The 27,112-nt window shown below is 53.4% G+C and overlaps 1 protein-coding gene across 2 annotated transcripts in view; it reads right to left on the reverse strand.

Moving 5' to 3' along the window:
* The window catches only part of ARHGEF18 (Rho/Rac guanine nucleotide exchange factor 18), a 61,133-nt gene that overhangs the window by 2,818 nt on the left and 31,203 nt on the right, over positions 1 to 27,112 (reverse strand). Inside the window, exons 2-18 of one of the 2 annotated variants that reach the window (XM_059918607.1) lie at positions 24,267 to 24,405; positions 22,609 to 22,721; positions 22,311 to 22,451; positions 20,617 to 20,867; positions 19,746 to 19,871; positions 17,928 to 18,045; positions 16,780 to 17,028; positions 15,141 to 15,217; positions 13,443 to 13,621; positions 12,538 to 12,629; positions 4,309 to 4,491; positions 3,124 to 3,261; positions 2,592 to 2,716; positions 1,776 to 1,832; positions 1,635 to 1,685; positions 1,047 to 1,526; positions 332 to 665 (exon numbers count right to left, since the gene is read on the reverse strand). In XM_059918607.1, the coding sequence (XP_059774590.1) occupies positions 332 to 665; positions 1,047 to 1,526; positions 1,635 to 1,685; positions 1,776 to 1,832; positions 2,592 to 2,716; positions 3,124 to 3,261; positions 4,309 to 4,491; positions 12,538 to 12,629; positions 13,443 to 13,621; positions 15,141 to 15,217; positions 16,780 to 17,028; positions 17,928 to 18,045; positions 19,746 to 19,871; positions 20,617 to 20,867; positions 22,311 to 22,451; positions 22,609 to 22,721; positions 24,267 to 24,334 (2,782 nt within the window). In that variant the 5' untranslated portion in view covers positions 24,335 to 24,405. Of the gene's footprint in view, positions 1 to 331; positions 666 to 1,046; positions 1,527 to 1,634; positions 1,686 to 1,775; positions 1,833 to 2,591; positions 2,717 to 3,123; positions 3,262 to 4,308; positions 4,492 to 12,537; positions 12,630 to 13,442; positions 13,622 to 15,140; positions 15,218 to 16,779; positions 17,029 to 17,927; positions 18,046 to 19,745; positions 19,872 to 20,616; positions 20,868 to 22,310; positions 22,452 to 22,608; positions 22,722 to 24,266; positions 25,284 to 27,112 lie in introns of those variants that run through there. The other variant, XM_059918606.1, reaches the window with a different exon arrangement.

A 27,112-nucleotide genomic window follows, 5' to 3' on the forward strand; every position in this document is an offset into this window, starting at 1 on the left:
TAGATCACTGCGCAACTTCCTGCCCGACTTCCCGCCCCGGGCGACTAACTGCGCAAAGGTTTCCAAGGCTCGTTTCTGAATCGCCAGCACGTTCCCTTGTCCCTGATCCCAGTTTGAGGGCCAAGGCGGGAACAGGAGCTGAGGTTTGATGTTTCCATTTTTTTGCTCTTTGAGATGAAAGACCTCCACATGGGGGGTGGGGGGAGGGGGCAGCCTCAGCTGCATCACCAGCTGTGCCTTGGGGTTTCCTCCCGATGCCCCCTCCAGAGGCGAGGGGCCAGGCGGGCCCTGGGCAAGGTAGGGAAGGGGCTGCCAGGAGGCCCCGACTCACCTGAGCTCTCCGAGCGGTGGGAGCCCCGGCTCTTGCCGCCCTTGTCCTTGCCGCCCTTGGTGGAGGCGGCCAGCTTGGTGGGGATCTGCTGCTGCACGGCCGCCTGCCTCTGGATCTGGTTAGTGGCGCTGAGCAGCTGGATGGGCACGTCGCTCTTGGCTGGCCGACCCTCAGCCAGGGCGCTGTCCCTGCGGGTCACCTCGGGGCGCTCTGCGTACTCAGGCCCGGCACCAGACAGCAGCAAGCTCACCCGGGGCCCTGGCGCTTTAGCCAGGGCCGCGGGCCCTTCCAGCCCTTCCCCGTTGAAGCTGGGAGTGTGGCTGGGGGGCTGGGCCTGAAAGAGCGACAGAAGACACCAACGGTGGTTCCTGCGGGAAGCCCTTCCGTGTCCCGCCAAGGAGCCGCGCCCCGCAGATTTGCATGGCGCCGCGGGCCAGCCTCGCCCGCACTCTGCCGGCTCCCGGGTGGGGCGGGGTTTTTGGAGATGGATGGACCTGGCCTGCCTGCCCGCGCTCCCGGGCCAGGGGTGGCTTAACGGAAGCTTCTTAGCTGGGAGGGTCAGATCTGGGCAGAGGCTGACGCTGGCCCGACGGAGCTGCCATTTACCGCCTGTCCCGAAAACACAGACATACACACCCACTCATGTGCTCACGCACTCACAACTCACAGACGTGCCCGCGCCCGCACGGGCCCAGGACGCACCGCCAGCGCTCACCTCTGCAAGCACCTCGGGCGGCAGCGCCCCGGCCGCCCCGGGCACCGTGCTCTGCTTCTTCACTCTGCGCAGCAGCTCCAGCCGCTCGCGCTCCCGCTCCACGGCGCGCTGGGCTTCGCGCAGCCGCTCCAGGTCGTGCTGGTAGGCCTGGCGCTGGCGCTCCAGCTCCTCGCGCTCCTGGCTCAGCTGCTCCTGCACCCGCAGCGACTCGCTCTCGCGCTGCCGCAGCCGCGCCGCGGCCACGTCCAGCTCCTGGCGCTGGCGCCCCCGCTCGCACTCCCAGCGCTGCTGCTCTAGCCGCAGCTGGCCCTGCAGCTTCTGCACGCCCGCCAGCTCCTCCCGCTGCTTCTCGAAGTTGCGCTGCCGCTCCTGCTCCAGCAGCAGGTTCCCGCGCGTCGACTGCAGCCGGAACTGCTTCTCGCGCTCCTGGATGGCCGCCCTCTGCGTCTCCACGTAGCTGTCCTGCTGGGCGATGACCGCCTGGGGGAAGGGAGGGCCGGTGAGCGGCCGGCTTGAGGAAGAGCCCAGCCTCCCCCCAACCCGGAGAAGGGCACGTGCGGCCTGCCACGCTCCCCGCAAGCCGCGTACCTGGAGGCTGAGGAGCAGCTGGGACAGTGTCTGGATCCGCCGGACGAGCTGCTGAGAGAGGGAGAGGGACGTTGGCGCTCTGCAGGAAGCCCCGCCGGGCGTGCCTGCCGGCCCCGGGGGGACGCACAAGCCCGCGCTTACCTCCGACTCCAGGAGGGCAGGCAGCCGGGGGCTGGGCTCAGCACCTGGTGCCTCCGCCTGTGGAAACACGGCATCACAGCACAGAGAGCTTCTAAGGGCCAATCCAACTCGAGCGGGACCCGCAGTATCGCTAAGGCATCCCCTTAGCACGGGACAGGCCCCTGCCTGCTCGTCTGTCTTGTGCCAGCCTTGGTGTCTGGAAAATGAGGGCGCAGGGTGGGTGCAGGGTGGCCTCCGGGAGGCGCGAGGGCGGCGGGCGGCGGGCGGGCGGGCTGGGCCCGCCGTGTGGGAAGCTCTGAGCCTGGCCGCGGGGGTGGGGTGGGAGGGGGTGGTTGTCGGAAGAGCCCAGGCCTCAGACCTCAGAGGCTCAGAGGTGGCCAGAGGCAGCCGGCCTCCAACTCTGACCCCAGCACTTGGCAAGGGTGGGCCTTCTGAGTCAAAGAGGAGGGAACAGCCAGTGACCTTGGCATGGGGGGGGGGGCGGGGGAGGACACCCGTGCAGACTGAAAGCTCGTGGTCCCCGCATGGTGGCTCTCACCTGTTGCTGAGGCCGCTGCCCTGAGCCCGCCCCTCCCCTGCCTCCCGCCCCGCCCTTGCCAGGGCCTGCAGGAGGAACCAGGAGGGTCACCTGGCCACACGTCAATCTGCACATTGACTATTAGTCACCGTCAACCGAGACGACGTTGCTCACTATTTGCCCTGAGACGGAAAAACCAGACAAGCCAAGCACAGGCTGTTCACCCTCACTGACGACAACTGAAAGCACTGGGGCCGACTCTGTATGGAGCTCGGGAACATCCCAAGGAGGCAGCGTACCGCCTGCGGTGCTTCCTCGGAGGCCCCCGGGGTGTCGCCGAGCCTCGAGTCCGGGCTGCCCGCGGGGCCCTGCCAGTCTCGGAGGCTGGGGTTGCTGCTGCAGACGTTCTTCTGAAAACTGCCATCTGAAACCCCAAGCCAGGCGCGTGAGATGCCGCGGGTCCCGAGGGGTCTGCATGCCCTGTTCCCCACCCTGCCCCCATCCTGGGTAGGAATCGTGGCCGGGCTGCTGCCTTCCGACCTGGGCAGAAAGGGCGGCATCTGGGGCGCAGAGACCAGCAGCAGGAACTGGCCTGGGTGCTGCTGTCAGAACGTGACTCACAACCCCTGGAAAGTTCCAGAACCCTGACCCCGGAGAGTTTATAGAAGGTTGAGGGGAATCAGCAGCAGAGATGCTGAACAGCAAACGTCTGGGCTTTGTCAAGGATGCTTTGTGAAGGGAACGTTTTAAGAAACTGCACATCCTCCTGTACCCGCCGACCTCCCGAGGTCCCGAGAAGCCCCAGCCCCGAGAGGAGGTGGCGCCACTCACTCTTGCCGGGGCTGCTGGCGCTGTCGTAGCCCCCGGAGGCCTCCACCCTCCGAGCTGGGGCCGAGGAGCCGCCCCCGTCATCCACCTGGCCGTTGGCGCTGCCCAGCCGCCTGCAGATCAGGCTCTGGATGTCCTCGACTGCGGAAGGAGATGGAGGGGAACCGAGTCACCCTGCGGCCCTGCCGTGGGCATCAGAGCAGGGTGCAGGGACCCGGGCCACGGCCTCGCAGGGTGTCGGTCACCCCCTCTGACTCTGTGCACCCCCTACTGCACCCAGGATGTGCCAATCTGTATCTACACGAGGCCGGACCTCGGGGCGCTCCGGTCCCTGGGCCTGGGGCTGCGCTGGGCCTAGGAGGGAACTCGGTGTGGCCACTGCCTGTGTGCTGACGGTCATACAGGAGGTCAGGGGCCACGGGAGGTGGCCTTGGGGGGGGCAGGGCTGGTCACACAAGGTGCTCGAGGACAGACGGGCTTTGGCCAGGTGAGGAGGTGGGGAGACTACTCCAGGCCGAGGCACAGGACATGAGAGGGTCTCGGGAGCCCAAGAACAGTGGTGACTGGAGGCGTGGGAGGCACGGCCGGAGGGAGCGAGGCCGGGCAGGAGCGCAGTCCCCGCGGGGCCCCTCTGGCCTTTCCACTCCGATGGAAAATTCTGTGTCGCCTGCCGCTCAAACAACAGTGACTGCGCGGCACGAGCACACGCCCTGGCCTAGCATGGGGCTCAGCAGCTGCGTGGAAGTTTCTAGGAGCTCCGCAAGGACCCTGTCAGCTCCCGGAAGCAGGCCCCTTACGGGCCAGCGCCCTCCCGTGGCTGTGCGGCCAGGAGCCCCTGAAACGACCCACCAAATGTGTATGTGTGTATTTTTCTGGGGACAGCATCAGTGACCCACTCATCAGAAAAGAGGAACCGTCTCAGCCAATTTGAGACCCCCGGGTCCAGCCCCGGGAGTGTTTGTTGAGTGAAGAGGAGATGGTACTTTAAATCTGCAGCGAGGGGTCTGCACCCGACTGGGTCCAAGGACCTTCCAGCTCTAAGCAGAACAGAGGCAGACAGAATCGTGCCCGGACAGGGCGGCCTGTGGGCCCCACGGGGCTGTGTGCCCAGCCTGGGGTCTCCCGGGAGCCCACCAGGCAGCACAGGGAGGGCGGGCCGGCGCTCAGCGAGGGCTGGAGGCCACTTACTCTCACTCATGGCCGACTTGAGAATCAGCTCCCCCTGCAGGTTCTCGGGGGCGTCCCCTCCCCGGAAGAGGAGGCGAGCCGGGGCGAGGTCCTCGAGGCCGCTCATCTCAGCCATCGCCAGGTAGATGTGCTGCTTCTCGCTGAGGCTCTGGGCGATCTGCTGGTCTTTAATGTTAAGCCGCTCTGCAAAGTGGCGATGGGCGTGGCGGTCGGCCTCCTCTGGGGTGGTTCCCCCCAGGAGCCGGTGTAAGGATGCCTCACAGGGCCAGGCGGGCCCCTGGGAAGCCTGCTGACCCACGCCCTGTCCGGGGCTGGACCTCTCCCTTCGTCCAACATTCCCGACAAGCAGGCAAGGGCGTGGCCCTGTCTCCAGCTTGTTTCCCTCAATTATAAAAATCAAACACGGTGGGGGCATGGGGGAGGACCATAACGGGCTGATTTTTATTAGTTTGGGACAAATTCAGAGCCTTATAAGACTTAGTTTTCTAATCTGCTTACAAGTCTCTGGGTTTTATACTTTTTTTTTTTTGGCCGCACCACAAGGCATGCGGGATCTTAGTTCCCTGACCAGGGGTTGAACCTGGGCCCCCTGCAATGGAAGCATGGAGTCTTAACCACTGGACCACCAGGGAGGTCCCTATACCATTTTTTTTTGCTGCCATGACTACGACTTATTTTATTAGACTTTCTCACTGGTGATTGCTAGTATAAATATACACATCCCGTTCAGCTAAATTATTGAGCTCTCTTACATTTCAAATAGTTTTCCAGTTGATTCTACAAGATTTCCTAGGCAGATAATCATGTCACCTGCAAAAAATAATTCTGCCACCTCCCTACCAATCGTGATCTCTTACTTCCGCTTCTTCCTTTATTACCCTGGCTGGAACGTCCAGGAGGAAGATACTAATGGTGAGAGTGGGGGGGTGGGAGGTCCTGCCTCGCTCCTGACTTTGATGGGAGTGTCCCTGATGGTCCAGTGTGAAGGATGAGATTGGCTTTTGGTCCAAGATAATAAAGAAGATCTTGGTGAAGGAAACATCTATTTCGAATTCACTAAGACTCTTGTCAGGAATGGGTGATGAGGAGACGTTCCTGTATGATTCTGTGGTATCCATGGAGATGCATCTGTGCAGGGCATGTATTTTATTACCCTCCGGCAGAAATAAGAGTTAGAACGGGACACACTGGAGAGGAGGTGCACCAGCCCCGAGGGAATGGCGGAGCCCTGACAACGTTGGAACAGCCCTGAGGCTGAGTGGATGGGCCCCGACTTTCTAGATGTTGGCCTTCTACCACTATTTGCCATGTGGCTGACAGGATCTTGGTGCTCCAGCCTGGTGTCAGGCCTGAGCCTCCGAGGTGGGAGAGCCGAGTTCAGGACATTGGTCCACCAGAGACCTCCCGGCCCTATGTAATATCAATTGGCGAGAGCTCTCCCAGAGATTTCCGTCTCAACGCTAAGACCCAGCTCCACCCAATGGCCAGCAAGCTCTAGTGCTGGATGCCCCATGCCAAACAACTAGCAAGACAGGAACACAACCCCACCCATTAGCAGCGAGGCTGTTCAAAAATCATACTAAGTTGACAGACACCCCAACACACACCAACAGATGCGGCCCCGCCCACCAGAAAGACAAGATCCAGCCCCACCCACCAGAACACAGGTAGGCACCAGTCCCCTCCACCAGGAAGCCTACACAAGCCAGTGAACCAACCTCACCCACTGGGGGCAGACACCAAAAACAACGGGAACTACGAACCTGCAGCCTGTGAAGAGAAGACCCCAAACACAGTTAAGTTAAGCAAAAGGAGAAGACAGAGAAACACACAGCAGACGAAGGAGCAAGGTAAAAACCCACCGGCCCAAACAAATGAAGAGGAAATAGGCAGTCTATCTGAAAAAGAATTCAGAGTAATGATAGTAGAAATGATCCAAAATCTTGGAAACAGAATGGAGAAAATACAACAAAAGTTTAACAAGGACCTAGAAGGACTAAAGAGCAAACAAACAATGATGAACAACACAATAAATGAAATTAAAAATTCTCTAGAAGGATTCAGTAGCAGAATAACTGAGGCAGAAGAACGGATAAGTGACCTGGAAGATAAAATAGTGGAAATAACTACCACAGAGCAGAATAAACAGAAAAGAATGAAAAGAATTGAGGACAGTCTCAGAGACCTCTGGGACAACATTAAACACAGCAACATTCAAATTATAGGGGTCCCAGAAGAAGAAGAGAAAAAAAGGGATTGAGAAAATATTTGAAGAGATTATAGTTCAAAACTTCCCTAACATGGGAAAGGAAATAGTCAATCAAGTCCAGGAAGCACAGAGAGTCCCATACAGGATAAATCCAAGGAGAAACATGCCAAGACACATATTAATCAAACTATCAAAAATTAAATACAAAGAAAAAATATTAAAAGCAGCAAGGGAAAAGCAACAAATAACATACAAGGGAATCCCCAAAAGGTTAACAGCTGATCTTTCAGCAGAAACTCTGCAAGCCAGAAGGGAGTGGCAGGACATATTTAAAGTGATGAAAGGGAAAAACCTACAACCAAGATTACTCTACCCAACAAGGATCTCATTCAGATTTGAGGGAGAAATTAAAACCTTTACAGACAAGCAAAAGTTAAGAGAATTCAGCACCACCAAACCAGCTTTACAACAAATGCTAAAGGAACTTCTCTAGGCAGGAAACATAAGAGAAGAAAAGGACCTACAAAAACAAACCCAAAACAATTAAGAAAATGGTCATAGGAACATACATATTGATAATTACCTTAAATGTAAATGGATTAAATGTGCCAACCAAAAGACACAGACTGGCTGAATGGATACAAGACCTGTATATATGCTGTCTACAAGAGACCCACTTCAGACCTAGGGACGCATACAGACTGAAAGTGAGGGGATGGAAAAAGATATTCCATGCAAATGGAAATCAAAAGAAAGTTGGGGTTTCCCTGGTGGCACAGTGGTTGAGAATCCGCCTGCCAATGCAGGGGACACGGGTTCGAGCCCTGGTCTGGGAAGATCCCACATGCCGTGGAGCAACTAGGCCTGTGAGCCACAACTACTGAGCCTGCGCGTCTGGAGCCTGTGCTCCACAACAAGAGAGGCCGCGATAGTGAGAGGCCCGCGCACCGCGATGAAGAGTGGCCCTCGCTTGCCGCAACTAGAGAAAGCCCTCACACAGAAGTGAAGACCCAACACAGTCAAAAATAAATATTAATTAATTAATTTTAAAAAATGTACTTAAAAAAAAAAAAGCCTAATTGAGGCTCTTCCTTAAAAAAAAAAAAAAAAAAAAGAAAGTTGGAGTAGCAATTCTCATGTCAGACAAAACAGACTTTAAAATAAGGACTATTACAAGAGACAAAGAAGGACACTACATAATGATCAAGGGATCAATCCAAGAAGAAAATATAACAATTGTAAATATTTATGCACCCAACATAGGAGCACCTCAATACATAAGGCAAATACTGACAGCCATAAAAAGGGAAATTGACAGTAACACAATAATAGAAGGGGACTTTAACACCCCACTTTCACCAATGGACAGATCATCCAAAATGAAAATAAATAAGGAAACACAAGATGTTTTAATAATGACACATTAGACAAGATGGACTTAATTGATATTTATAGGACATTCCATCCAAAAACAACAGAATATACTTTCTTCTCAAGTGCCATGGAACATTCTCCATGATAGATCATATCTTGCATCACAAATCAAGCCTTGGTAAATTTAAGAAAATTGAAATTGTATCAGGTATCTTTTCCAACCACAACACTATGAGACTAGATATCAATTACAGGAAAAAAACTCTAAAAAAATACAAACACATGGAGGCTAAACAATACACTACTAAATAACCAAGAGATCACTGAGGAAATCAAAAAATACCTAGAAACAAATGACAATGAAAACACGACGACCCAAAACCTATGGGATGCAGCAAAAGCAGTTCTAAGAGGGAAGTTTATAGCAATACAATCCACCTCGAGAAACAAGAAAAATCTCAAATAAATAACCTAACCTTACACCTAAAGCAATTAGAGAAAGAAGAACAAAAAAACCCCCAAAGTTAGCAGAAGGAAAGAAATCATAAAGATCAGATAGGAAATAAATGAAAAAGAAATTAAGGAAACAATAGCAAAAATCAATAAAACTGAAACCTGGTTCATTGAGAAGATAAACAAAATTGACAAACCATTAGCCAGATTCATCAAGAAAAAAAAGAAGACTCAAATCAATAGAATTAGAAATGAAAAAGGAGAAGTAACAACTGACACTGCAGAAATACAAAGGATCATGAGAGATTACTACAAGCAACTATATGCAAATAAAATGCACAACCTGGAAGAAATGGACAAATTCTTAGAAAAGCACAACCTTCCAGACTGAACCAGGAAGAAATAGAAAATATAAACAGACTAATCACAAGCACTGAAATTGAAACTGTGATTAAAAATCTTCCAACAAACAAAAGCCCAGGACCAGATGGCTTCACAGGCAGATTCTATCAAACATTTAGAGAAGAGCTAACGCCTGTCCTTCTCAAACTCTTCCAAAATATAGCAGAGGGAGGAACACTCCCAAACTCATTCTACGAGGCCACCATCACCCTGATACCAAAACCAGACAAAGATGTCACAAAAGAAAACTACAGGCCAGTATCACTGATGAACATAGATGCAAAAATCCTCAACAAAGTACTAGCAAACAGAATCCAACAGCACATTAAATCATGATCAAGTGGGATTTATCCCAGGAATGCAAGGATTCTTCAATATATGCAAATCAATCATTGTGATACACCATATTAACAAACTGAAGGATAAAAATCATATGATCATCTCAATAGATGCAGAAAAAGCTTTTGACAAAATTCAGTACCCATTTATGACAAAAACTCTCCATAAAGCAGGCACAGAGGGAACCTACCTCAACATAATAAAGGCCATATATGACAAACCCACAGCCAACATCGTCCTCAATGGTGAAAAACTGAAACCATTTCCTCTAAGATCAGGAACAAGACAAGGTTGCCCACTTTCATGACTATTATTCAATGTAGTTTTGGAAGTTTTAGCCACAGCAATCAAAGAAAAAGAAATAAAAAGAATCCAAATTGGAAAAGAAGAAGTAAAACTGTCACTGTTTGCTGCTGACATGATACTATACATAGAGAATCCTAAAGATGCTACCAGAAAACTACTAGAGCTAATCAATGAATTTGGTAAAGTAGCTGGATACAAAATTAATGCACAGAAATCTCTTGCATTCCTATACACTAATGACAAAAAATCCAAAAGAGAAATTAAGGAAACACTTCCATTTACCATTGCAGCAAACAGAATAAAATACCTAGGAATAAACTACCTAAGGAGACAAAAGACCTGTATGCAGAAAACTATACAACACTGATGAAAGAAATTAAAGACGATACAAACAGATGGAGAGACACACCATGTTCTTGGACTGGAAGAATCAACATTATGAAAATGACTCTACTACCCAAAGCAATCTGCAGGTTCAGTGCAATCCCTATCAAAGTACCAATGCCATTTTTCACAGAACTATAACAAAAAATTTCACAATTTGTATGGAAACACAAACGACCCCGAATAGCCAAAGCAATCTTGAGAAAGAAAAACGGAGCTAGAGGAATCAGGCTCCCTGACTTCAGACTATACTACAAAGCTGCAGTAATCAATACAGTATGGTACTGGCACAGAAACAGAACTATAGATCAATGGAACAGGATAGAAAGCCCAGAGATAAACCCACACACAAATGGTCACCTTATTTTTGATAAAGGAGACAAGAATATACAGTGGAGAAAAGACAGCCTCTTCAATAAGTGGTGCTGGGAAAACTGGACAGCTACATGTAAAAGAATGAAATTAGAACACTTCCTAACACCATACACAAAAATAAACACAAAATGGATTAAAGACCTAAATGTAAGGCCAGACACTATAAAACTCTTAGAGGAAAACACAAGCAGAACACTCTATGACATAAATCACAGCAAGATCCTTTTTGACCCACCTCCTAGAGTAATGGAAACAAAACCAAAAATAAACAAATGGGACCTAATGAAACTTAAAAGCTTTTGCACAGCAAAGGAAACCATAAACAAGACGAAAAGACAACCCTCAGAATGGGAGAAAATATTTGCAAACAAAGCAACTGACAAAGGATTAATCTCCAAAATGTACAAGCAGGTTGTGCAGCTCAATATCAAAAAAACCCAAACAACCCAATCCAAAAATGGGCAGAAGACCTAAATAGACATTTCTCCAAAGAAGATATACAGATTGCCAACAAACACATGAAAGGATGTTCAATATCACTAATCATTAGAGAAATGCAAATTGAAACTACAATGAGGTATCACCTCACACCAGTCAGAATGGCCATCATCAAAAAATCTACAAACAATAAATCCTGGAGAGGGTGTGGAGAAAAGGGAACCCTCTTGCACTGTTGGTGGGAATGTAAATTGATACAGCTACTATGGAGAATAGTATGGAGGTTCTTTAAAACCCAGCAATCCCACTACTGGGCATATACCCTGAGAAAACCATAATTCAAAAAGAGTCATGTACCACCATGTTCATTGCAGCTCTATTTACAACAGCCAGGACATGGAAGCAACCTAAGTGTCCATCGACAGATGAATGGATAAAGAAGATTGGCACATATATACAATGGAATATTATTCAGCCATAAAAAGAAACGAAATTGAGCTATTTGTAGTGAGGTGGATGGACCTAGAGTCTGTTGTACAGAGTGAAGTAAGTCAGAAAGAGAAAAACAAATTCCGTATGCTAACACATACATACGGAATCTTAAAAAAAAAAAAAAAAGGTTCTGATGAACCTAGGAGCAGGACAGGAATAAAGACGCAGACGCACAGAATGGACCTGAGGACACAGGGAGGGGGAAGGGTAAGCTGGGACGAAGTGAGAGAGTGGCATGGACATATATACACTACCAAATGTAAAATGGATAGCTGGTGGGAAGCAGCTGCATAGCACAGGGAGATCAGCTCGGTGCTCTGTGACCACCTAGAGGGGTGGGATAGGGAGGGTGGGAAGGAGATGCGAGAGGGAGGGGATATGGGGATATATGTATACATGGAGCTGATTCACCTTGTTGTACAGCAGAAACACAACATTGTAAAGCAATTATACTCCAATAAAGATGTTAAAAAAAAAATTTTAGAACGGGATGAAATGAATACTATGCTAACATTATACTTTCAGGAGTCAGTGGGATTTCTCTCCCTGATTTCTTTTGGACATTTTTATTCCTTAATACCCTCAAACTTGCACCTCTCCCCGCAAAAAGAGATGAAATACATAGTGCCTAGTTTTATGTGCTTACTGCTCCAATGTCCCCTATGTTAAGCATAAACGCCACAGTGAGAGAGAGAGAGGAGGGAGCTGACTGAGACCACAGAGTACTGAGCTGGATTCTTGGCAGTGACCTCGCTGAAATCTCACAGGGATCTGTTAAAACCGGGGAGCAGAATAAGCACGATGTGGTCCACCCACACAATGGAATATTATTCAGCCTTAAAAAGGAAGGACATTCTGCCACAGGGATGAACCTTGAAAACATCACGCTTGGTGAAATAAGCCAGTCACAAAAGGACAAATATCCCCATTTATACGAGGTGTCTGGAGTAAGTAAATTCATAGACAGATAGACAGTAGGACAGAAGTTCCCAGCTGCTGGAGATGGGGAAAGAACGGGAGTGACTGCTAATGGGGATGGGGCTTCTTTCTGGGGTGATGAAAACAGCCTAGAATTGACTGTGATGGTTGCACATCCTTTTGGTATATACTAAAAGCCACTGCATGGCACACTTTAAATGGGTGACTGGTAAGGTATGTGAATTATTGAGCCCTTCTTGAGCGAGGACCGAGGGAGGAACCCTAGCGCCCCACCCCCCTTTCCCACACGCCCTCTGGAAGATCGCTACCCCAGGGCAAACGGCCCACAGAACCGCAGGACATGGGACAGCCCACAGCCAAACTCCTGGGCACTTGGGCGGCGGTTCGGCCCACGGCCAGTTCCGACGGGATAGAACAGAAAGGCTACTGCTGGGCCCAGGAGGGCTCTCGGGGCCAAGTCACCAGAAGAGGGCCACGTCGTGGGTGCGGAGGTGACACTGACCCCACCCCGCCCTTACCTTGGAAGTCCCTCAGCCTCAAGGCGCGGGCCTCAAGCACCTTCCTCTCCTCCTCGGCCTCGCTGTAGGGGCCCTCCTCCTCGTCCGGGCAGCTGCAGGGAGAGGGGACGGATGGGCGAGCACGCTCCACGCGCTGGCCGCCTCTGAAACAGCACTGAGGTCTGCCTGCAGGTCCGGCTGCAAAGAGCATCTCTGACGTGCTGAGAGATTTAGTTTGTTAACGGTCAACCGTGCAGGACAGAAACACAGCCGTCGGCAAGCCTCCAGTCGCAAGGTGTCGGGACGTAACCGGCCACAGGTTTTAAATGTCTGGCACAACTTGCAGGGGGTGGGGGGGGAGGAGGAGACAGAGCAGTTCATTCCCTGCGGACCTCCCAGATACAGGAGGCTGCAAGGCCAGCAGGGCCGAAGTTGAGTACTGAGGGGGCTCGAAGCAGACTACGGCTTTGAGAAGCTTCTGGGCATAAAGAGAGGCAGCAGCAGGCTGGGCAGGGAGGCCGGGCCACCGTCTGTCGGTGGACCAGGAGGCAGGCGTCACTCAAAACCACAGGGCTGGGGTCCTGAGGGCTCCCCTGGCCCGAGGAGGAAGGACAGCCCCCCGTGTCAGGTGGACAGCCCACCAATACAGAAGGTTAGAGCTGCGGGCCCCGCATCCTCCAGCCACAGACATCTGGGCCTTTTCAGCCGCTGTCGGAAGGGGCTGAATGGCGTCCTGTGTCTGCCCTTAGGTGAGGGGACGGACAGAGCACCGAGGTGGAATGACAGGGAGGGGAAAAGCGAAGGGGTCTCCCGCCTGCGACCCCCGGCACCGTCGCAGGCGCCCCAAGGTCTCTGCTGATTTGCCAGCCACCACAGCCAGGGGCACAGCCGCCGGTGGAGGGGAGGCCCACCCGCGCGCCTCTCACCTCTCCACGGCCCTGCGGATGTGGGCCATCCAGGTGTTCCTGTCCTCCTTGGAGCTGGTGTAGATCTCGTACATCTCGGGCCCGTGCAGGGAGGCGCTGATCAGAAACATGGCTTTCTCCTCGTTGGCCACCTCCCTCACGATGAGCTTTTGCAGCGAGATGATGGGGCGCTTGGAGTCCTGCACGGGTGGGACGGGGCGGGGAGGGTCACCCTGTACCTGCTGCAGCCCCACAGCCGTGGAGCCATGAGCCGGCGGGGAAGGAGACTGGGGGGGAGCGGGGGACGCGTGCACCCTGCTTATCCTCCAACAATTCGAAGCAGAAAGATTTTGCCACCTGGGGGAAACGGACACTATCGCGATGATATCCTCACATCCTTCTCACGTGCCTGTTCAACGTGCTTAAAAAATGTTCTATAATTGCTAACGCACGTACACTGTATAAAACTCAGAAGATACAAGAGCAGGCAGTCTGTGATGACAAATAAATCTTCCTCCCAACCCTGGGCCCCAAATACCCAGAGCCAACCAGTATTCCCAATCTGTGGTGTGTCCGACAAGAGATAATGCTCTGACCGACCAGTAAAATGCGCAATTTTAACTGGCTGTTATGGGTTATACTGCACTTCCCCCCATTCCCCACTAAATCCAGATGCTGAGGTCCTAACCTCAGAATGTGACGGTATTTGGACACAGGGTCTTTAAAGAGGTGATTAAGTTAAAGCGAGGTCATGAGGGTGGGCCCTGACCCAACAGGACTGGTGTCTTTCTGAGGAGAGGCAATCAGGACACAGACACACACACACACGCACACACATGCACACAGAGGGCGAGCAGGGGAGGCCGTGGGGAGCAGACGGCACAGCAGATCATAGATGTCGCATCACCCTCGTGAGCGGACACACAGCACACACGAGGTGGGCTGGCATCAGGGCGAGACCACTGTTTGGCAAGACAGCGTGACCTATTTCTGGAAACTTCCTGAGAAGCTAGTTTAAGTCTCTGGGAAAGGGGCGAGACTCTGGAGTTGAGTGACAAAGGCCACTTTCCTCTCCAGGTGAACCCGGAGGCAAACGGGTTCGCTGAGCCCCTCCACGGCGGTACCCACGGGTCACCCAGGCGAGCAGGGGCGGAGCCCGAGTCCCCGGTGGACGTGGGCTGGGTGGGATGGGCGGAATCCCAGCCTGACTCCGAGCCCTCCGTCCGCATGGAGCTCCCGGCCAGCTGGGCTCCCGTGACGCGGCTGTTCTGGGACCAGCATGCCGTGAGGCCAACGTGGTCATAGGTCCCAGGGCAGTGGCTGCCTGAGGGCGCATCCTCAGCGACGCGCTAACTCCCCGGGAAGGAGGGACAGGCTCTCCCGGCGAGGTTGCCCGGGCCTGTGAGAGCCCGGGCGCTTGTGAGGGGAAGGGCCACGGAAGCACAGAGCCCGGGCGGAACTGGGCAAGATGTTGGCGCGACCCTGAAGCCGCCTCAGGCCACTGGACAGGAGCCCATTCTTGGCAAATTCTACTCCTGCCTTGCTGGCACCTTCTGGCCCTGGGGAGGGCCTGGGACGACGGGGTAACATGTGGATGTGCTCTTCTAGCCTCCTTGCTCTTGTGCTGTCCCCCTGCCCTGGCAGTGGGGCAGTCCCTCCCTCCCCGGCCCATGCAGGCAGCTTTGAGCAGCCCTTTCTGCGAAGGGATGGGACACGTACCACGGAAGCAAAGACGTATTTTTGATCCTTTTCTTGTAGCAGCAGAAGCACGTCCGTCAACAGGACAGCAAGGACATCTAAGGTGAGAACGCAGAAGGAAACATCTTATAGGGTCCCGCCAGGCAGACGAGGAATCCCAGGCCGGCGCCACAGCCCGCGGGCGCCCTTCAACCTGACCCCACCCCATCACCCTCCTGGTTTCAGCTTTGAATGCCGAGCCCCTGGATGCTCGCGTCCTGCTTCCTGCCGTAGCAAAACTCTCGTGCCCGCATGGCCGAGCTTCCTGGTGGCGGTAGGCTCGGAGCCTTGTCCCTGTAGGGACATGGTGCGGTGACCCGCCCGGCAGAGCTGGTGCACGTGGGTGCAAATCCCGAGCTGTGTTTCCAACAGGAGCACTCGCGCTGCGGGAAACGAAAACACCGCCTCCTCGGGGTGCTTGTTCAGACACCCTCTCCTCACGGAACTCTGTCGCGCTGCAGCCTGCTGGGTTCCCCTAAAGCACTTACTGTGCTTTTCACTGTTTTTGTGCTTACTTCTCTCCTCTGCCACCAACTGGAGCCCCACGTGGGCAGGGGCCTCTGCCACCCACCTCGGTGCCTGGCATGCAGGGGCTGCTCAACTGTAAACTGTATCTTTTGGCTGCTTACCTGCTCAAATTAAGAACAAGCACATCCTGTCGTCTGGCTACCTGCGACGCCCCCCAAAGATCTTTAAAGAGGCTGATGCCAGTGGACAGGTTAGGATGCTTCTAGAGGCTCATGAAATGGACAGGAAACTCAGGGATGAGCCCCGGGCGCTCTCTGGTCTGGAACCACACCACGGATCTTGAAAGTAGGGCGTGGAGCTCGCCCCGAACAGCGGGTGGGATGCTGGCGGCCACGGAGGTCCGTGGCCCAGGTGGCATCCTCTACCCCCACTGGGGCCCGTGACTGTTGTTTAGAACCCTGGGGCCTCTGCTAAATCTGGGGTGTCCTGATACCCCGGGTTTCTGTTCAGGAGTCAATGACTCAGTGTGCCCTCTTCACCTGGCGGCCTTCCCTGTGTGCACCACACCATCTCAACCACCGGACACAGAGGGTTGCTGGTACGACCACCTCCACCTCGTTCCTGCTCCACTTCTGTGCTCGACCTGACTCAGCAGGTAACCTCCCTTCAGCCGCGAAGCAGCCAGGCTGCAGTGGCTCTGTGCCAGCTGGTGCCCATCAACCCAAACTAGTGCTCACTCATCCAAGAGGGTACCCAAGTCTCCAAGGTGGTGCCACCGACCCAGGATGCCGTCCACCACTCCATGCTGGTGCCACCAACCTAGATGGCACCCACCGCTCCCAGATGGTGTCACTGATCCAAGATGGCGTCCACCACTCCAAGGTGGTGCCACCAACCCAGGATGGCACCCACCACTCCCAAATGGTGCCATCAGCCCAGGATGGCACCCACCACTCCCAAATGGTGCCACCAACCCAGGATGGCACCCACCACTCCCAAATGCTGCCACCAGCCCAGGATGGCGTCCACCACTCCAAGGTGGTGCTACCAATCCCAAATGGTGTTTACCACTCCAAGATGGTGCCACTGATCCAAGATGGCAGCCACCAACCCAGGATGGCGTCCAGCAGAGGTGACTGGAGCGGGGCGTTACCTTTTAGGCGCCCGGACGTGGTCTTCCAGCACAGCGTGCCCTCCAGGTGGAGCTGCCGCTGCAGCATGTCCTCCTTGCGGAAGGTCAGCCCGTTCTTGAGCTTGCTGGAGGACTTGAGGTCCATCTTGCCCGCGATCTCCCTGAGGCGCTGGCCTTTCTCGCACTCGCTGACCCTGGCGTCCACTTGCGAGATGACGCCTTTGATGAGGCTCAGGGCCTGCGTCAGGTCTCTGTGGTCCTCGGAGTCAGCTGCCACACACAGCAGAGTTAGCGCTTTCCTTGGTCTGCGTCCACGAACGCGATGGAGGCGGACAGGCTACGGGGCCGAGGAGGTGTGTCCCGAGGCCACTGCTCACAGGACCCTCGAGAATCACCTTCCAACTCGAATTTCCTGAGATGTAAACACTTCTCCAAAGTAAACGTGACAGCCCGACAGCCCAGCGTTTGGTTTTCACCAAGACAGAGCTTCTGTCGAACGCAGAAGCTGAGGTGCAAATCAAGCGGCAAAAACAGCCCCTGCATAACTCCGCCGGCCATTCCTCGGTAAATAGACGCCCCCCTGCCCTCCAGCTCTCCATGAAAGACTCCCTCCACCTCCGGCCATTACCAAGAGCTGGCTCCCCCCACTCCAAGGGCTCTGCTTTCACGGCAGGGAACTTCGTGCGTTCTCCCACCACCCAAATCCCCTGGAGACACGGGAGGTGTGGTCAGCACTGCCCGGGCCTCCGGGAACCCCCGGCTGGGCTACATGCCCTTCCTCTCTGCCCTCCATGGCACCAGGCACGCGACACGGAGGTCACCTCTGGGCCTGTGTGGGTCACCCAGGGGTGACCTTAGCAAGGGCACTACCCGTGTCTTTTCATCCACTCTCCAATACTGACTGAGGGCTGCTCCAGCCCAGACCGTGCGGGGACTCGGGGGGTAACGGCAGGCGAGACCAGGCACCCTGGCTGGAAACCCTAGCACCCAGCACAGTGGATTCTGCAAGGTGGCAGCTCAGTTAGTGACTGCTGAGCCCAGCTGAATCCGGAGAACCAGGGACAGATCGTAGAGTGGATTATCTAACCCCCTATTAGAATAGGGGGTGGGGAGACAGAGACCCTCCTCCCCACCGAGCACCTAAGGGCAAGACAGGAGAGCTACCGTACCTTCCGTGTTCTGAATAATACGCTCCACCAGCACGGGGTACTTGGTTATGCGCTGGGTGACCAGAAGGATACACTCCTGCACGCCGAGCCGCCTCACGATGGAGAAGTTGCCGATTCTCTATGACACGGAGAAAACAAAGCCATGCTGTGTGGGTGTCTAATCCCCCGCCACGTCAGTTCATGGTCGGTTATCGAGTGATATCCAGTTCACGGTCCCTTTTCGGCTTACGGGGACCTTGTCCTTGCCGCTTTGCAGGTACGTGAAAGCAGGGACTGCCTGCTGTATACAGAAAGGCCACAAAGGCAGAGGCAGCTTCACCTGCTATAAAACGTGGGCCCCCGCAGAACCCGTTAGGAAGAAACCAGCCGGGGGGTGGGGGAGTGAGTGGGGGGGTGGTCCTGGGAATCCCCTGGAGAGCTGTACACGTGCACACGCACATGCGCAGACCCTCGCCCTGCTGATGGCCGCCGGGACCCTCCAGACGCGCTGGGCCGGTGCTCCCCAACTGGCTCCCTGGCGGCTGCTGGTGCGCGCTTCTGGCTAAGAGCCTAGCAAGTGGTCACCTGAAGTCACTTGTTTTTCCCAGCCACATCATGTGGCTTGTGGGATCTTAGTTCCCTGACCAGGGATTGAACCTGGGCCCGCGGCAGTGAAAGTGCCAAGTCCTAACCACTGGACTCAGGCCCCCAAACGACCCTCTCCTTTTCACGTTTATCCACTGCCAGGATAATGGAGTGAAATTTTTTTAGATTTTTTTTTTTTTTTGGCCACACCTCGTGGCGTGCAGGATCTTAGTTCCCCGACCAGGGATCGAACCCGTGCCCCCTGCAGTGGAAGCGCGGGGTCTTAACCACTGGACTGCCAGGGAAGTTCCCTGGGGTAAAATTTAACAACCCTGGATCCTTAACTCTAGACCTTTAGTTGTTGGATATCACTTCAGGGTAGAGTCCTTGCGGTACAGGCTGCAGGTGCGGAGCTGTTGCGGGGTGCAGTGGGCCGGGGCTGCCGCAGGGCACATGTTGACGGCGCCCAGCAGCCTTGACCCAGGAGCGCCTCCCAGGATGCGGGGGGCGGGGTCTTGCCCGACCACTGACTCAGCTCCTGGGCCCTGAGCACTTGCACACTGTTGGGCAGAAAGAAGACAGGTGTGGGTCATTCCACGGGCTGCGGGGGATGCATGGGGACCAGACAGGGGAGGAGGTGACGAAAGGACAAAGGCTTAGAGGAAGGCAGGCCTTGCATCTGCCGGAGCATCCGAGGCAGAGCGGGTGGCTCTGGAGGGCCGGTTCCCGGGGCAGGGCGGCCCCTTGCGAGGACACTCATGTCCCCTCAACGGTCTGAGGACCCATGGTCATCCATTGAGGGGCATCTCAGGGGCCACCCTGCTGCGGCAGGAACAAAACCCTAGGCCTGCTTTGCTTTACACCCGGAGATTCTCCAGAGCTTTCACCACTGTGCTCTGAATGAGTTTGTGGTTAAAAATGAGACAGCGGCTTCCCTGGTGGTGCAGTGGTTGAGAATCTGCCTGCCAATGCAGGGGACACGGGTTCGAGCCCTGGTCTGGGAAGATCCCACATGGCGCGGAGCAACTAGGCCCGTGAGCCACAACTACTGAGCCTGCGCGTCTGGAGCCTGTGCTCCGCGACAAGAGAGGCCGCGACAGTGAGAGGCCCGCGCACCGCGATGAAGAGTGGCCCCCGCTTGCCGCAACTAGAGAAAGCCCTCGCACGGAAACGAAGACCCAACACAGCCAAAAATATAAATAAATAAACTTAAAAACAGATAAATAAATAAATACTATTTTTTTTTTTTTTTACCTTGATCAAGTTTTGAAATTTCTTGTTTTGCTGCAGTAGCAACTTGTAGTGACTGACGGCTTCATTGTGGCCGCTACAAAAGACACCGTATTTTTCTTTCATTCTCTCCCCGTTTTCACCTGAAAACTGAAGAGAGGCCGTGGAGGCGTTACTAGAAGGAAACACAAAAACTTCCAGGGAATGTTTTCACCTCATTCGCCTGACTCTGCTAAAACGCAGATTGACTTGACTTGGGATTTCACTTTCTTGTCTGGCTCGCTGGCAACCGAACAGAGAAATGCTTCAGGACGTGGTGTCTCAGCGCAAGGTACCAAAAGGGAAAAGGAGAAGACGTCTGCACGTCACAGGTGCTTGTAAAACATCCCGAAATCCGAGAAGGAAAAATCAATTTAAGTGGAAGAATGTTAGAAAAATTCAAAAGCGAACAGCGTCTTCTTCTCATGCATCCTAGTTAGCTGACCTGGGACGCTCCGGGCACTCCGAGGGCAGACGAGGGGTCCTGGGTCCCCTCTGTCAATCTCGGCCTTGGCCCAGAAGTCCACTCAGAAGTCAGCTCAGGGTCAATGGCCCTACCATGGATGGCTCTGGTCCAAAAACCAAACAGCCGTCAAGACCAAAACAAATAAAAGCCAGCCAACCAAACAAACAAAAGCCCAGAACACCCACTGGATAGTGTCTAGACGACTGCATTCACCATTTAGGTCTCTGTGTTTCTAGGCTGGTGGCAGGATGCGTGGCTGTTAAGGGGCCGGGACTGCAGTCCTCAGGGGCTGGGGCTCTCAGCAAATAGGGGGCATGTTCTTTCTGCATTGGAAGGAAAGAGACGGGGCAGGGGCTGGTCCAGGCCCTGAGCCGCCCTGGCCGCGCCCACCTGTTGTACCAGGAGGTCCCCGATCTTCTGGACGATGTAGTTGCGGTCACTGCCCTCCTCCAGGGACTCCTGACGGCGCTCCTTCAGCCGAGACAGGAAGTGGCCGTGCACCTCCAGCAGGTCGTCTGCGCCTGGGAAGAGCAGGCTGATGGCCTTGGGGCTGAACTGCAGCTCCTCCCGCAGGGCCCTGGAGTAGACCTTCAGCATGATCTTGAGCGTCCGCACGTGGTGGGCCTCCGTCTGCATCAGCTCTGCAGGGACAGGGACGCGGGACTTAGCGGTGCGGGGCCAACGCCCCGGCTCGGCCCTCCCTTGTCCCGCGACGGGCCAGGCCGGCTTCTCAGGTTTCTGTGAAGCCCTCGCCCTGGTGGTCTGACAGCCCAGGGGCCAGGCTTCCTGTCCTCCCGGGCCCAGCAGTGCTGGGGGGCCCAGCTTAAGGAGGCGGCGAGGGGTGGAAGGACATCAGGAAAGAGAGGACCCGGATGTGCGCTGGGACCTCAAATTCACAGGAGGGGTTCCTGCCTAATGTCAACCGAAGACGTTTCCAGGCTGTTTGAAACAAAGAAGACTGTTCTGACGAACACCCCTCCCAGGGATGTGAAACTTGCATGTCAGAGACCTGCCCCAGACTACAGCTGATGGGAAAAGTGGAGCTCCAGGGAGGATTTTAATTCACTGTTAAAGGCAAAGAAAGATTCGATTTTGTGATGGAGCTCCTCTGCCGTTTAAGTCAAGGCCTTGAAGTTGTTAGAGATGAAACAGAAGTCAGTGGCGCCGGCCGGGGCCAGGGTCGCCAGCCACGGGGCTGCAAGGAGTCTGCGCTTGCCCAGCAGTGGAGACAGCGTGGCACAGGGCTGCCCAGAGGGAAGCGATGGACAGCACCACCCCCCCGCCCTCTAGGCAGGACTCCTGGCCGGGCTCAGGCTCTCCTCCCCACCCACACCCCAACCTGCTCTGGCCCTGGCAGGGAGCTCAGTGTGTAAAATGCGGAAGGAAGTGAGTGTCCACTGGTGAGTGGACACCAACCACTGAGCAGTGTTGGAGGCCTGGAGGGACCCACGGGGGGGCACCCAGCCCAGGGATGGGTGGTGTCTGGGAGATGTGGTTTCCACGGTGACTGCAACATCCCATCTAAAGACAGCAGCTGCCCATGGCTAGGTTCTCCAACGGCCAGTGGGAAGGGGCGCCCAACCCACAGCAGCGCTACAGTCACACGTAGAGAGGGACCTGCCTCCAAAACCTCCACCACGCCCGGGCCTGTCTGTGGTCACCAGGGATGGCTGGGATGGGCCCAGGCGGTCTTCTCTCTCGGGGTCACCGGCAAGGTAAGGACGAGCCAGGACAGGGCATTCAGCCATTCCTGTCCTCGGGGACCGGTCCTCACAAAGCCCCGTCCGGCCACCGCCTTCCCGGCCCGGAAGGCAGGGCTCCCTGTGGGAGTGGGTGGAGTGGGCCACACAGTCTCAGGGAGGGTCAGCAGTGGAGCCCTGGCTCCCAGATGGAATTAATAAATTAAAAAAAAAAAAAAAAATCAAGAAGAGGGAGGAGGTGGAGGAGGGGGAGAAGGAGGAGGAGGGGGAGGGGGAGGAGGAGGGGGAGGAGAAGAGGGAGCGGGAGGGGAGGAGAAGGAGAAAAGGAAAAAGAAGAAGGAGGAGGGGGAGGAAGTGAAGGGCTGGCGTGGCAGGCCTCCTTACCATAAAGCACATCCTGCCTTTTCACCACCTCCCTCTTCTGTTTCTTCACATATGCGGGGTCCACGGAGAGGCTCCAGGACTCAGCCTCGAACTCGTGGGCATCTGCTTCGATCTCACGCCTCAGCGAGGCAGTGTAGGGGTCTGAGGGAAGAACAGGAGGCTGCTGCTCAGGGGCCCGGGGCCTGGCAGGCCTGGGGCTGCCCCTGCCCGTGCCGCCTGGACGCCCGGATGCGGGTCCTGGCGCCTCCCAGTGAGTGGAGACCACCTGACACCCGAGAAAGAATCGAGGTGACGGTACCTTCTATTAAGATGGAGTCAGCGTTCAAAGATGTAAGTGAAAGAGAGTCATCGGCTGCCTGCTTGAACTTCAGAGACAATGTGTCGGTTTCATCCATCTCTCCTGTGACTGGTCTAAATGGAAATCATAAAACCAGTCATTTAAAAAAATTGCATTAAACACACACACACACACACACACACACACACACACATTCTACAAAGGCAAATCACGTTGTTACTCAATCTGATTAGATACTATTTGAGAACTTTCTGCCTATCAACATAAGCCTTAACTCACAGATCATTTTGAAAATTAGGAGACTATCTGTCAGAAAATTAGGAGACTATCTGTCAATGTGACATCAGGTCTTCTTCCATCAAAACTGCCTTTTTTGCGGGGGGAGTACAGTTGATGTACAATATTATATTAGTTACAGGTGTATAACATAGTGATTCACAATTTTTAAAGGTTATACTCCATTTATACTTATTAAAAAACATTGGCGATATTCCCTGTGTTGTATAATACACCCGTGTAGTTTATCTATTTTATTTTTTTAAATAAATTTATTTATTTAATTTATTTATTTTTGGCTGCGTTGAGTCTGTTGCTGCATGTGGGCTTTCTCTAGTTGCAGCAAGTGGGGGCTACTCTTTGTTGCAGTGCTCGGGCTTCTCATTGCGGTAGCTTCTCTGTTGCGGAGCACGGGGTCTAGACATGCGGGCTTCAGTAGTTGTGGCATGCAAGCTCAGTAGTTGTGGCTCATGGGCTCTAGAGCGCGGGCTCAGTAGCTGTGGTGCACAGGCTCAGTTGCTCCACGGCATGAGGGATCTTCCCGGACCAGGGCTTGAACCCATGTCCCCTGCACTGGCAGGCAGATTCTTAACCACTGCGCCACCAGGGAAGCCCTATCTATTTTATACATAGTAGTCTGTGCCTCTTAATCCTCTGCCCCTATCTTGCCCCTCTCCCCTTCCCTCTCCCCACTGGCAACCACTAGTTTGTTCCCTATATCTGCCATCAAAACTTACTTTAATTTAATGTTCAAGTACATTCTAAGGGTGCATTCATTATATGCTTCCTTTCCTGGCCACCGGAGCCCTCAGGAACCCCTGGAATTCTTTCTGGCCAGAGTAGGCTGCACACAGCCTCATTCCCACTTGAGATTGGAGGGAGAATCCTTTCTCGAGGAAAAAGAAAATCAGCTCCTTTCCCCACCGACTCATCCAAGGATGAGTGACATTTTTTTTTTTTTTTTTACATGAGGTTTTCTACCTGAATGCTGCTGAATGCAATATTACAAGAACCACCTCAAAGTCCTAGGAAAATCGGATTAAGGCATGAATAACAGGACACAAACTTCGCGGCAACCTCAGTGGACTCCCAGTCTCGTCTGGAGGACACAAAGGAGCCCTGTCCAAGGGTCCTTCAAGAGCAGGAAGCAAACTGGATCCAAATGGCCGAGGACCCCCAGAACACATCATTTTTGAAAAGGGAAAAGGAGTGAATCTCCAAAGCAGGTGTTAACAGCAATCTCGCCGCTTGGTGGGGCTCTCCCCAACCCCCCCCCCCCCGAGGGTCCCCTTTCGGAGAGGCTGTCCTCGGGGTCCCTGAGGAAAGCCACCCCTGCTCCCTCCCTTCGTCAGCCCCTGTGGCAGAGGGAGTACCCGACTCACCCAAGTCTTGTCCCCGTTCCCGCCGGGCTGGGTGCTGGCTGTGGATCCCCCTTCTGCGAGACCGTCATGCCGACATTCCTGGCCAGGCCCGGGCTGCCATCGGACAGGAGGGTGGCCCTCGGGTGCTCCTTCAGGGATGCTGCGACGGAGGCAAAGACAGAGCTGGTGCTGAGGAAGTGGGCAGGGTAGCGGAGGTGGCCCGTCCGGAGGCCCCGCTCCGACTGGGGCCGCAGCACGGACAGAATCTTGGAGGTCAGCAGCTCGTTATCCAGAAAGACGTTCTCGCTCCACTTCCTGGGAAAAGAGCTGTAGAACGAGAGCTCGGGGCGGCCGCGGAGCGAGCTGGCCCCGTCGCTGCTCTTGGAGTGTGCGTTCCCCATGGTCACGCTGGGGGCACCGAGACCCAGCCGGGCTGTGCCGTTTTTATAGCCCCGGGGGTGATCCTTCTAGAAATGGAAAGCTGCTTCTCTTACTGTATTGGCTGAAGCCTCGGGTATGGAGGGCAGGAAATTGGTCCCCGCTGTGACCATTTAGTGTGGAAATCGCACAGTATTTTCTCCGCAGGTAAAATAAGAACGACACGACTACTCCTCCACCCCATACCCCTCCGTCTTGGTAGGGGGTAAAAAGCAAAGAGCAGCTTACATCCACCGCAAAGAGTCTTAAGATCACGGATTGGGAGCTTGTGCCGACATCACACACATCTCAGATTGTAATTAATCTGAGACCGGCTGTCAGGATGATTCTGAGATGCGGAGACCATGGGGGTCTCTGGTGTTTGGCTGCACGCGCCACTGTTCGTAATTGCTCTGATAGAATTTGACTCCCAAGGTTGATGAGAGGCCCTGATCCTATATTATAAGGTGATCGTAAACCAACCTAACACACAACAGGGGTCCCGAAGGGTTGTCTGCCCTCATCTGCTCGTTAAGAGTTGGGATATTACTGTCGATGCCAACTACCTCCAACAGATCATATACTTGAATATGTTCTTCCCATATGTTATATGCTAATTCATTCGATCCTCTCAATAAGTATCAAGGTATGCAATCTTATCTTCACCTTGATAAATAAGGACAGTGAGAATTAAGAAGATGTGTACGATGTCCAGTGCCACTTATATTTGATAAATGAAAGCCCATGACATCACTCACAGGACTACCTGATTCAAATCTGCAACTTTTTTCATACTCGGTACTAGCAAGAATTTGTATGTTCTATTAAGGTCATAATCTAGAGACAAGTATTGATCTATTATAATTATACTTGAAGTACATGATTGTACTGGACTTTAGACACATACACCCAAACACATACATACACACACATAACAAAAACAAAAACAAACAACAACAAAAACAGAAATCTAGCATCAGATTGGATATTGAATAGAAAGGATGTTGAACACAAGTTAAGAGACAAAGAGTCAAATTATTTAAAAAAATAATGTGATATTAGAATAAGTGTTTAAAGAATGTGAATGTAATTTTTACCTTTTTTAATTAAAAAATATGTATTGAAAAGAAAAAAAAGAGTTGGAATGTTCAGATGTATTGTACCCACTGATCCTTCCCCATCGATGGAAAGATGCAGCTCTTGGAAAGCCAGGCTGTCATTAATGAGGCTGTTTTTTTTTTTTTTCCTCCTCCTATTTGACAAGTAGACCATTTAAGTCAAGCCTAGTTGCGACCGGCCGCTTGGCTAATTTATTTATTCTCAGGGTGAAAGCCACATTTGAAAGCTTTGCTCTAAGACAAACAGCAGCCTTGAAAAGAAATCTGGGGACTTCCCTGGGGGGTCCAGCGGTTAAGACTCCGTGCTCCCAATGCAGGGGACACGGGTTCCATCCCTGGTCAGGGAACTAAGATCCCGCATGCCGAGCAGCATGGCCAAAAAAAGAAAAAAAAAAGAAGAAATCTGTCCAGTGGCCTTCCTGACCCGGCTCCTGGGTCCCCAATGCACCCACCCACCAGTTTCTCTGTGTCACACAAGGAAAGCAGTTGGGACTCTGGTTCTGAGCAGCACGGAGACTACGTGATGCCATTTGGTCGGTGACCTCAAACATCCTGACGTCGTGATCATAAATAGCTAACAATGGCTATTATCATAGTAGACAAAGGTGACAAGGCTGTCGCTCACATATCAACACCCGTTTGCAATGGTGAAAATCATAAATCGAGGCCTCCACGGTCCAGGGCAGGCACTTCCCGGCATTTCTACGCCCAGTGAACTCCACCCAGGCAATTATGATCTGGATGTACAAATATGGGACAAATGCTAAAATGAAGACTTTGCCCTGGCATCCTGGTGCGGCTGACAGATTGCTCCTGTGATCCGAGGTCCTGCCTGAAGTCGGATGGATTCTGCTTTAATCAAACAGCCCACGGGAGGAAAAGTCACCCTAAACACCCTCTAAGAATCACTGGTTCCAGAGAATTTTTAGAAAATGATCGGTAATGCTAAATCTACGATAAATGGAATTAGATCTTCCTTGGATGATTAAGAAGACACTTGGAGGGCTTCCCTGGTGGCGCAGTGGTTGAGAATCTGCCTGCTAATGCAGGGGACACGGGTTCGAGCCCTGGTCTGGGAAGATCCCACATGCCGCGGAGCGGCTGGACCCGTGAGCCACAACTACTGAGCCTGCGCGTCTGGAGCCTGTGCCCCGCAACGGGAGGGGCCGCGATAGTGAAAAGGCCCGCGCACCGCAATGAAGAGCGGTCCCCGCACCGCGATGAAGAGTGGCCCCCGCTTGCCGCAACTAGAGAAAGCCCTCGCACGAACCGAAGACCCAAACACAAACAAAAAAAATAAATAAATAAATAAATAAATAATAAAGTAGCTAT

Source organism: Balaenoptera ricei, chromosome 3 (assembly GCF_028023285.1).
Source record: "Balaenoptera ricei isolate mBalRic1 chromosome 3, mBalRic1.hap2, whole genome shotgun sequence".
NCBI lineage: Eukaryota > Metazoa > Chordata > Mammalia > Artiodactyla > Balaenopteridae > Balaenoptera > Balaenoptera ricei.